We start from the raw sequence: 12,504 nt of genomic DNA, 5'->3' as shown, positions 1-12,504 counted from the left end.
CAGTAGGTTAAGTTTTGCAGGATGAATAACTTCTCAACTGTAAATAGATATATTTACCGAATTTTTCTGCATATCATCTGTAAAAAAAGTAAAATTAATAAGGAGCGGGTTATCTGTGCTTTTTCTTTTATCAATGCCAGTGAACTGAACCTTAATTTCACCAATAAAGGTAGTTTCACAGCCTGCAAGGTTGTTTATTTTACAATCACCATTTCAAGAACAAGAACCAGGGGTGGGAACAGAAATAATTTTTGGAGGGGGCCTAAAAAATTGAAAATCCACTACTGACAAGAACAAATCCTTATTCTCTGGATTAGGTTTTAGAATAATTTTGATTATACCTTAAAAATTATTACTCCTTCATATGCTTTTGATTAAGTTGCTCAAATTGTAAAATCAAAAAGCTTCCTTTTTTTTACATTGTATTATCTGTGGATTATACTAAGATTTTTTTTTCTTTAGATTGTTCAGTTTCACCACCTGGGGATCACACACTGCCACGAATAATACGAAAAAAAGACAGTATTTCGGTGGTGTAGTCATCATGGGCAGACCCGGTGACAAGATACTCGGCCCCAGTGCAATTAAGAAGTATGGGCCATTAGCAATGCAAAAACAAGAAAAATTAGTAAATAGAAGTTATCAGTTAAATTAATCTTCTTCTAAAAACAACACAGAATGGTACAAAACTAATCACACAAGAACATAAAACAGCACTGAAATGCGAGCTTGAAGGAAACATAAACTTAGTATCAGGTTGTTTACTGTTCAGTCAGGTTGAAACCTGCAGTAAGGAAGGGGAAGGTAGTGAATCACTGCTCCCGCGCCGCATGGGGTTCGTGAGAACATCAGCGAGCAGCGGCAAGGTTCATGAAAATTTCTTTGAGCCGCGCCACACACTCAGCATTTACAATTGGTTTAGAATGAAACGAATCATTCTCTGCACATTAAGAAAGAGCAGCTGTAAAGCATTTTAACTTAATCTGTCATTTAAATTTTTATAAGCGAACGTACATTTTAAGCACTGGGATGTTTTTAATTTCGTCGACCTCTGTGAGTCCAAGACCCTTATGCATTTGCCTCTCCCACCCTTTGTCTCCAGCCCTAATCATGGGCTGAGTTAGACCTTTGCCTCGAGGGGGGGTCAGGATCCAGGGTCACCACGTGGGGGGATCAGGAGGCATGGGCGGATTTATGGGGGGCGAGGGGGTCAATGCCCCCCCAGCCTTGGGAGAACTTTATACATGGTAACAAAATGTGAAAAGAAAAAAATCATGATTTTTTTTCTTTTTTTGAAAAGTTCAAAAGTGAAAATGAAGAGAATAGCAACTGTCCTTTTCTGATGGGGGAGGGGGGGGGCACCACTCACTGTATTACTAAGAGTGAAGCTGTTACCGGGTTGTTGAAATGTGTTGAAAAGGACTACTTTCAATTGAAAACCATTAGAGCAAATATATGAGAGAAAATATAAGTAATCAGCCGCTATACTTAAAATAATCGACTATTTCAACAAATTGGAAACTAAAACAAAGATTTCAAAAAAAAAAAAAACTGGATTTACCTATAAACTAAACAAGCTATAGTTGAGGGCACCCGCTTTGTTGAAGGCCCCCAACTCCGGAAAATTTCATGATTTCTTCTATAAAAAAAAGAAGAAAAGTACTTGAAAAAATTATTTCCATTTTAAGGTGCTTGTAAACCTTGAAAATTTGGAAAGGTGTGGATACAAACCATAAATTTAAAAATTTATAACAAATGATGGGAGGGGGGGAGAGAAATGCCGAAATGTGTCAAGTTTAGCTCCTTGCCACATCCTGCATCAAAAATATAAAAATCATGGTTCTCACGTTTCTGTAGCATTTTACTTGAGATAAATTTTTGTGACTCACATGTTTCATATATTGCTGTTTATTTAATCCCGAATGCAGTAATTTTGGAAATTATTTTGTATAACTTGCGTTTATCTTACTTCTTCTGCATATTGTTAATCTGTTCAGCCCAGAAAGGAAAAAAAACACTACCTCTATTTTTTTTCACTACTTATAATTGAAAATAAAAAGTTGTTGTAATGAGAAATCAATATTTTTTTTTCTTTTAAACTTAAAATGTTGTTGTTGTTTCTGATAGCCCTTGGAGCACCTAAGGCAATGAATAACAGAGGCGTTAATCCACTTTTGAGGCTAATATGAGTGGCTTCCGTTTGACTGAGCCCCATTTTAGGTGGACATCCGACTTTTACTCAGACACATTTGACAGATAGCACAATTCAGATTTATTACAATACAAGGAAATCAGAAGAACACCCAGGGTAGTAGGGGGGAATCGAACCTGTGCCTCTATGCATGCAAGCAGTTGCTGAGCAATACCGCTTGGCCACCGAAGCCCCAAGCTTAAAATAGTTGTTTCTTACAAAGTTAGAACAATACTGTAAAACAGTACAATCAAGTACTAAATTTCAGAGACTGGAAAGGCCAATTTAAGTGCCTTAGATAATTTTAACTGTTCTCAAGTCCTTGAAATGGATTAGATGAGTGTTTGAAATTCCTAAGCAAAGTGTGCTTCAACTTTATTTCTTATCAAGTGTATAAATTATGAACTGTCCAAATGGGCCTTTTTTCTAAATCTATACACCATTTCTTTCAAAGCATTTTTTTACTATTGATCATTTTGTATTTAATTCACTGTTGTATTTGTCAGTGGGTTGGAGGTGTGATCAAAAACGGATTGAATTGAGCCAACAGCCAAAGTAAGCAAATAACAATGCATAATCTTCTATTCTTTTTCGCTTTTTCTCTCTGAGAACTGTTGTAATTGATTTGTCAACCTGAAAACAATTTTTACTCTGTATTATCATAATCTGCATAAGAGTTTTGCCATTTGTCTCCGAGATTTTAGTAGTTCCAATTACCCCTTCTAACAGTGGCGTAGCTAGACCCGACTTTCGGGGGGGGGGGGTTACTTCTTTTATATATATATATATATATATATATATATATATATATATAATATATATATATATAATATATATATATATATATGTATGTATAATCGCTTGGAATTTTTTCCTTTTCTTCCTTTTTTTTTCTTTCTCTTCTCTCTTCTTTCTCTTTTTTTTTTGAGACTAACTTTTCGGGGGGGGGGGTTGTCCCCAAAACCCCCCCCCCTTAGCTACGCCCCTGCCTTCTAAGGCTTCAAAATGCAGAATTTTATATCTATTTTACAAAAATTCCTCCGGGGGAGAAACCCCCGGACTCCCTAAAATTGGAGATATTCTATCCCCTACTTAAAAGGGACTCCATTTTCCACCTTATTAGACTTTATGTATAATGCATTGGGGGGGGGGAGCTTTAAAAAATGGCCTTTTTTGACGCCGATAGAGAAGTTGACCAGACTACTAAAGAGACCCAAACCCTGAAATAGCTTAGAAGCACGCTATGTCTAAATCCAACCAGTTGTAATCAATACAACTGATAATGCTAATAATAAAAAAAATAAATAAAAAGCTGCCCCCCCCCTCAGGAACTCAGTTCTAAATCCACCTATGTCAGGAGGAATTAATGAACCCCCTCCCTCTTTAAACTTCAAACACATTGTGAAAAAACATTTTCTATGTGTTTTGCTGCTTTCTTCTTATAATATGCATTTCGTGTATGTACCATTTGCCCCTCCCCCCCCACTCACCCCGCTAAACTGGCAGCCAAAAATACCATTATAACTGTGAGAGATGAAAATAATGTGTGTGTGTGTGTGTGGCAAAGCTTGGTTGAAAGTTTAAAACTTGTTGTTCTCGTATGACAAGTCTAAGAGGTATGGAGGGTTGGGGGGAATCAAATGGGGCCAAAAACAATTAAAGCCATTAAAAATATTAACTGCTGCAAGTTTGCAATGGCACTAATTAATATGGGTCCCTAGGGCCTGAATGCAGACAATAATTTAATCTTCTTTCAGTGGCAGATCAACAATTTTTCCGAATCAGAGTAAATATTGAAAAGTTGCCTATACTAATTCTTTTTTCAAGGTTTTATATTGAGAGTTTCAATGAAACAAAACATCCAACATCGAGAGAACACGTCGCCCTTTTTAAGTTGCAGTTCAAGGCAAGGCTCTTTTCCCATTTAGATCTGGCACTGCTTCCAGTCGTTTTCCTTATACAGTCGATTCCAGATAATTGGACCACATCGGGACGGGGCCATTTTGGTCCTAATAACCGGCTGGTCCGATTAAGCAAAGTTACCTCAGTAGTGAAACCAAACATGCTACATATTATATTTTAAAATTGTAATATGCATACTGTTTTAAAACAGTCATCAAACAAGTAATAGCGCTGTGTATAAAATTTATTCATTGAAAAAAAATTAAAATAAGTTAACAAAACATCCCTCAGTGGATGAACAATACATAATATACATGAATTATACATTTTTCAAAATCCTACCAAATGTGTCAATCAGTGGTGTAAAAATTTATCCAATGTAATTTGTTTCATTCTTTTGTCGGACTGCACTTGAACAAAATCAGCACAAATGCCTAACGCATCCATGGGACTGCCTTCATTTTCATCTTGCATGAAATAGTGACGCAAAGTTTCAACACATCTCCTTGCATCTTGGGTTGTTACTTTCTCCAGCGTGTAAGACACATCATGGTTGCTTTCCTGGTTTTCCGTTTCTGTTACGTGTTTTGATACTATTCGATCAACAATTACTGTTTCGTAATCTTCATTTTCATCGGAGCATTGAAGTTTGCTGTCTATGTTTAAAAACTCTTCACAATTTTCGTCATGTTGAAGTCCCAAATTTTCTGCAATGTTTTCACATTCAATGTCAACACTCATCCTCAAACTCTTGAAACCACAGTGAGAAAAAGTTTTGAATGGTCTCAGGATTCACTTTTTTCCAGCTATCAGCCACAAATGTGATAGCTTGTAGAATGTTGACCTTAGTACAGACTTCTCTGGCTGATGAGCTCAGCAAACCGTCTTCAATAGCTTCAACGATGTGATTAACTAATTTTGCACGATAGAAGATCTTCAAATTTTTGATGATTCCCATGCCCATAGGCTGAACTAAAGCTGTGGTCCTAGGAGGAAGAAATTCTAGTTCGATGTTCTTCAAGCAATCCAAATGGGAATGTGCTGAACAGTTGTCAAGAAGGAGTAACACTTTTCTTGCCTGGCATTGCAAATCTCTGTCCCAATCTTTCAGCCATTCTTGAAAAAGGGCAGATGTCATCCATCCATTTCTGTTTGCCCGATATACAACGGGCAAACTGTCAATTCTGATTCCCTTAACGCAACGAGGATTGGAGCTTTTTCCTTTAATCAACAGCTTCTTCTTGTCCGTTCCTGACATGTTTGAACAGCACAAGACAGTTACGCGATCCATTGCTGTTTTAGACCCCAATAGTGCTACATATTTGTAAATTAAGGAGCCATCCGGTGATGCATGATAATACAGCCTGGTTTCGTCGGCATTGTAGAGGTTATTTGCAAGCTAGGGTAGTTTTGTAGATTTCCATTCTTCAGCTCCAACACTGTCAGCACTTACTTTCTCTTGAATTTTGTGTCACATCTAACTTTCCATCGAGATAGCCAACCGTCCGTAGCTTTGAAATCATTGTGACCCAGCTTTTTGGCGAGTTCTTCTGCTTTGCACTTTAACATTGGGCCACTTACTCGCTTATTGCGTCCGGTAACATTGGCAAACCATTCATTAAGGACTTCTTTGACTTCTGGATCCTTGCCTTCACGCTTCCGTTTTTGAGAAGATCCTCGTCGTTCTTCACGTAGTGCCCATTCTTCTCGCAGCTCTTTCTCTTGTTTCATTAATCGTACAATTGTTGTCTTATCTCAGCCGGTGATTTTTGCCAACTGAGACTGACTAAATTTTGGTGGATTTATTCTGAATCTGATCTAAGAAATCAATTTTCTCAGCTAATGTTGAAAAATTTCACTGAACTTTGACCTTCGCTGAAATAGCGTGCTATCTGGCTGAAATTTGATAAAACGAATCTACTTGATAAATCGCTGGACTCTATTGAAATTTACAAGAACTATTAATTTTAATGAAATATTTACTAAGTTTGCTGACCAAATTCGCTCTAAACGCACAATTTGTAGTCTTTTCTCTCATTTCTTCTCATGTTTTTTTGGTCCGATTAAGTGGATTTTTGGTCCCAATAATTGAATTATTTTAGGCTTATGTAATAGGAAATGATTTGGGTCTTTAGTATTTGGTCCGAATAAGCGGTTGTTCCTATTAACAGGGGTGATTGTGAGTTCATCAAAAAATACCTGAAAGTTTCAAAGCGAGATCGGGGGGGGGGGGGGGGGGGGGAATCTTTGACCCTTATTACTTAAGTGCACCTTTGCCATAGTATTAAATAGTTCTGAGTCAAAATATTGTGTGTACATGTGATTAAATTTTTAATGGGTTACAAAATTACTTTTGAGCTGGTGTTATACAAATTATCTTGACATTCGTACAACTTAAGGGATAGGTGTCCATTTTAAGGTTCTTGCTGGTATATTTGATGAGTATTATGTAATTTTAAAAAATTGCGGCGGTAGGGAGATAAAAGCAAAACAAAAAAAAAACAATTCCGGTACTTTCGGACATAAAAATACCGGAAATACGTCCGAAAATACCGGCAATTCGGTAAAATACCAGAACACAAGCACCCCTGTATTAACCGGTGGTCCCATTAAGCGGATTCCACTGTATATACAAAAATATAAGCTAATTTTTTCTTGAAAACATTATATTGACGTCACTTAGGAGAAAAAAATAAGGATAACAGTAAGACAGGAGCTGTAAAAATCTTTTCAGCATAGTGTAAGATAAATTTCTCTCTAATTTTTCTCCCTAAATTAATGCAAACTCTGACTTCGCAAAATTTAAATTTTTCTTGAATAAGCTTTGATTTACGAATAATGTACGGAAAACTCTCAATTATCTAATGAATAGAGTGTTAGGATAGCAGCAGAGAAGCGAACTAATTGCGTGAGTTATTCACAAACATTTAATTTATAGATAAAACAACAACAGTGTGCATAAAAAATTTATTTAAGAGATGAAAAAGCAATTATGATCATATATGCTGCTTTGTATACTAATGTTTGGTAATGTTTAGAAGATAATTTAATTTCATCTTATATGTTAATTACAATCATAGGTATATAGTACGGCACACGGCGACTGACAGACCACAGCGTACTTACCTCACAAGGGGGTGAATGCAGCCACCAACAGCAGCTAGTACTACGAATATAATCCGATTCAAGATTTTCGATAATAAGAACATTTTCCAATAGAAATGATGAGAAAATAAATAATTAGAAAGTAGGATAAAATCATGTGCATACAAACTATAAACTAGTATGTTGTGGCCATCACGAAACTTTCTTCTATATTTTTCTTTTTTTTTTCTGATCCCTCCTCATGCTTGACGAGGAAGCAATATTCCCAACAAAAACAAAATTACACATACAAAAACTTGACGACAATCCAATGTCTGAATTATTGCAAAAGCAAAGCAAAGAGCAAAAATTGAAAGTTATTTTAAAAACCTTGCTTGAATTATTTACAAATATTTTATTTGTTAACAAACATAAGATGGCAACAGTTAAAAATTTTAAATCATTGAGATAATGTTTCCGATCATTTCCATATAATTAAAATCACGAGAAATATGCAGACAACAACCTATTATGATTTATCTTTCTTATTGCATTAATAAAGCTATTTTTGTTCGCAAAAAAAAAAATCAACACCTCTTGGAGCGATTGGCGTAAAAATTGAACCAACGTCTGTTTACATATGGATTGACATTTATTCCAAATTTCATCCAGAAGGTAGCATTACTTCTTGAGATACGGCACTCACAATCAAAAAAAAAAAAAGAATGTTCGATTGCGCCACCCCCTTTTCAGCTGTTGACACAAAAATAGAGTCGGCACTTATACCCTCTAGGGGCTAGTTGTCGATAAATTTTTCTTCGATTCCGTTCATTATTTCTTGAGATACAGCAGTCACAATTGATGACAAAAAACATTCTATAGCTCACACCCCGTTTGAGTTACTGACATCAAAATTGAATCAGCACCTGTTCCTGTTAATAGCAACATATAGACCAAATTTTGTTTGATTCCGCCAGTTACTTCCTGAGGAATAGTAAGCACACATAACTCAAAAAACGTCCCATTGCTCCACCCCCCTTGGAGGAATTCGCGCCAAAAACCAATAGGCACAAGTTCACATAGGGGCACATTTCGTTCGATTTCATGCGGTAGTTTTTACTGTAGAGCGGCCATAAAAAACTGGTTACACACAGACGTGACACACACACAGACAGACAGACATTTTCCAAAAATGGTCGAAATGAACTCAGCACACCTCATAACAAAGTCAGACCAAGTCTTTTCATCCATAAGCTCATTATTTTTTGCATTGAAAAAGGCGTTCCCTGTAACGCCGAAACACGTGTCTGCTGTAATTTACAAATTTGTGCTTCTACTTACGTTGTTTGGTCTGACTTTACTATTCAGCACAAAGGTATTTATTTATCTTACACCTCATAACGTTTGAATCCGTCAAAATTCGAAATTCGAAAATTTGCACGAATCCAATACTTTCTTCTATATATTAGATATAGAAGAAAGTAAAAAGAGAAAATTGCAATTAAAAGTAGGCTCTCTTTTTTCTAAATATACATCGGACGAAATATAAGTTCAAATAATAAGGGTGTTCATTACAGAGGGAGATGGGATAATGCATACGTGTATTCCCCAGGACCATGAAAATATGTTCAAAATATCAGGGTGTTCACATTAAAGAGTGTTTAGATAGAAAGAGTCCATTGCAGATAATTTGTAAGAACACTGTAAGAAATTAATAACACTTGTTCCTTTTATTGAATCTGTTAGGACATCTTAAGTTATCTGATTACACATGCTGCCATGTGTTTTTAGATTCAATAATGATTAACAACGATCAAAAACTTGAAAAAAAAAATTAAATTGGTAAAAAAAGACCATGGCGGTTTCATTTATAAGACATAAACTACTATAAGTTTATATTAGTGTGCAGACAAATTATGGCAAATAAACGCAAAAAGCAATAAGTGAAAATTTACCTAAAGTGATCAATTTTCATCAATTCCGTAAGCGATTTCAATATTGGTATAAGAGATTCGATTTGTAAGCCACAATCAAACAGTTTATCTAGTTGGCAAATCTGATTTTCTATCATTTTAGCGGTTATTTAACATCAAGGCATCAAGCTTATAAACTACAAACCCAAAGCCACGCAGCAGTCAGCACTATAAAAAAAATCAGTGTTTTATTTACTCTACTTAATTCACAACCAACGTTGCATCGACACCACTGGGCGACGCTCCACGAACTTCCGCTTATCACCTTGGCAACCAAATTTCCAGAATAATCTTTTCTTCCTCCGAGTTTAGTTGAGAAGTGTTTTATATTATATTACACGCATTGGCACACATTCAAGTTACTAGAATTTCTGTACTAAAGTGTTTCTTTTTCATTACACAATTTAACGTGGGGACAAAATATTTCAAAATGGTGGCAAACTACTTTTTAAACACTCTGCGACCAGTGGCGAAGGACGACAAATTTAATAAAACCAACACTAGGTTCTAGTTTAGTGGTGGTGCTGCATAGGAGCATGAATCGCGAGCCTGGGACAGTGGCGCAATCAAAAAATTGTTTCAGGAGGGCACTCTTAAAAAAGTCTTTCCAATGCAATTCGCAGCTCCCAGGACCGGATTTAGGGGAGGGCAGGCGGGGCTACTGCCCCGATGCCTTCACAACAAAGGGGCCCCCACAGTAAAATTTTTAAAAAATATCCTAACTTTCACGGGTCAAAAATATCGGATATATACTGGTAGTACTCGCACGGCTTTGCCCGTAATAGAAACTTAAAAGGTCTTTTGGTTTGCCTGTACATTTGCAAATAATGTATGCTGAGTTTTCTCGCCAATTGGCTTGTGCCCATGTTACGGTTCCACGTTATGATAATTTCGTAATTTACTTGTCCAACTTATGATAATTTTGTTCTTAAAATTGGAATAGAAAAAGAACCACATCGAATTTCCGAAAACGCTTCGAGGTGCACACCCCCATGCTACAAACTAACTTTGTGCCAAATTTCATGAAAATCAGCCGAACGGTCTAGGCGCTATGCGCGTCACAGAGATCCTGACAGACAGAGATTCGGACAGAAATCCTGACAGACAGAAAGATTTTCAGCTTTATTATTAGTAAAGATATCAAAATATTCGGATATATATATCAAAGTATCGGATATTTTCGAAAATATGATGATCATTTCGAACCCTGATTATGGCCTCCACTCCTTCGTTGCCCCGGGGCCTCCACACTTCCAAATCCGGCCCTGGCAGCTCCAGAGCTCGAATACGCTACACCTTACGGTGATTAACAATACTAAAGAAAAAGGTAAAACATTCCATTCCACGTGTGTTTTCTTTGGGGTAAATTACAGGCTTCAGACAGTTTGTGATGTAATGTAATTTCAGAAGAATGGAAAAGAAAGCTTCCCGCAAACACGATGAAAAATTACTGTCATTCACTAAGCGTCAAAGCAAGTTATAAGTTCGATTCGATTCGATTCAGAGTCACAACTGACTTCAACTGCATTTATGTCGAGGTCTGCATACTGAGTGCCTTACCTCCATTATTTTGTATACCGATAGATGGCAGCACCATCACCGGATCGAGCAGTTAATGAGAATTTAGAACTAGTCCAAGAGCTAATAGCTACCTGGTACTAGCACCCCCAGAGGTATCGTTTCACTTGGAGGACATTGAGACCACGAGCATATTTAACGTCGCCCAGTCCCCTTTAATGACGACGGTGGGTCTTCGACCAGCAAGGATCGAACCCGAGGCCCTCCGGCCCCGAGTCCAATGCCTTACCGATCAGGCTACCACGGCCCTAAGTTATAAGTTGCCGCGTGTGTTTATTTTACCTTTTTCGTCCGTCATTAGACTGGCTGCAACGCCTCCTATAGTTTATTGGAGTCGTGAATAGGTTGCAGTCCAAAATCACCTCCCCTCCCCCCCCCTGAAATTTTTTTGAAATTTTAGTCCCAGGAATGCAGTTTCAGACTCTCTGGTGATAAGGAGAGGAAAGGTTCGGGGAGGCCTTCTAAAATTTTTAGAAATTAAACGGCCGAAGTTTCGTCTGGGCGGAAAGCGAAAGCGGTTCCGAATCATGACGTCACGTAAGCATCCGACCGTTTGCGAGTTTCGTTTCTCTTTTTCGACCAAAAAATGCAATCCATCCGGTCATAATCTTTTCGCCTGCTATGAACATAGAGCTCAATACCCATGACACGAAACTAGCAGTTCCCGCTTCGGTCGGAAAGTCCTCCCTTTTTACGACCGGCGAAAACGCTTATTCCTGACCCGCTTTCCGCCCGAGACGAAACTTACGACGAGACGGCTGATAGTCTTAAAGCCTATTTGCCGACGTTAAGGTAAAAAATGGGACTTAGGGACCCCTCCCCCTCGGAACCCTTACGTATTTAATGAATGGCCCCCCTTATAGTCTACTATTTTCATTGAAGATAAATTACCATAAGGTAATTTTATATGCTTCAAAAAATAAATGAACACCCATGTAACAATTAGCACTTATTACAGAATTTGTCTTATGCGCAGAAATAAGTTCAATCCGAAAAATTGGGCTTTTAAACTGCGAAATCAGCATGCAATCGCTGATTTAACGAGTCTGATTAAGGAGCATAACGTACTCCTCGAACGCAGCGCCATCTGGATTTTCCTCAAATCTGACCTCACTTTTTCCCCGTCGATCGGCACACTACTCTTTCTAAGCACTATAAATGCATATAAAGTTTGCAAAAAAAAAAAAAAAAAAACGCAAATGAAGAAAAAACGAAAAGATGATCAAAAATGCAAGAGAAAAGATTAAATTTTCAAATAAGAGAAGATTAATTCGAAAAATCAGGGAGAATAGCGAGCAACTGCGCGGTCTGCAGTTGGAAATAACAGAGCAACCTAAAATAAAAAGTCAAACGGCGCGAGTCTAAAAACCACTCCTTCAAAAGCACGTAAACAAAACAAGCCCATGGCGGAAATTCGAGAGAATGTCGATGTAAATTCGCGGTTATGGAACGGTTCAGTAATATTAAAGCATATTTTTCAAACACTCAATTTTTCTTTTTTAAGTAAAAAATGAATGAAAGTCATCGAATTTCTTTCCGTCTCAGAAATTTTGTCCAAGACGAAAATCCGTCCTAAGACAGAAGGTCTTGCACCCATGCTTAAAATAGATACAAACATTTATTTGTTAACAACCACAAGATAGCAACAGTTAAAAAGTTTAAATCATTGCGATTTTCTGGTCATTTTCCACCAATTAAAATCACGCGAAATATGCTGACGACAGTCTATTACGATTTATCTTTCTTATTATTACAATTATAAAGCTATTTTAATTC

At 37.1% G+C, this 12,504-nt stretch overlaps 1 protein-coding gene across 1 annotated transcript in view; it reads right to left on the bottom strand.

Annotated features, from left to right (window-relative positions):
- The window catches only part of LOC129228258 (ataxin-10-like), a 45,307-nt gene extending 35,973 nt beyond the window's left edge, over positions 1–9,334 (bottom strand). The window contains exon 1 of the mRNA XM_054862930.1: positions 9,133–9,334. Coding sequence (XP_054718905.1) covers positions 9,133–9,248 — 116 coding nt within the window. The 5' untranslated portion in view covers positions 9,249–9,334. The remainder of the gene's footprint in view (positions 1–9,132) is intronic.
- Positions 9,335–12,504: the final 3,170 nt, after the last annotated feature.

Source organism: Uloborus diversus, chromosome 1 (genome assembly GCF_026930045.1).
Source record: "Uloborus diversus isolate 005 chromosome 1, Udiv.v.3.1, whole genome shotgun sequence".
NCBI classification, from domain to species: Eukaryota; Metazoa; Arthropoda; class Arachnida; order Araneae; family Uloboridae; genus Uloborus; species Uloborus diversus.
This window is presented reverse-complemented; position numbering and strand designations above follow the sequence as displayed.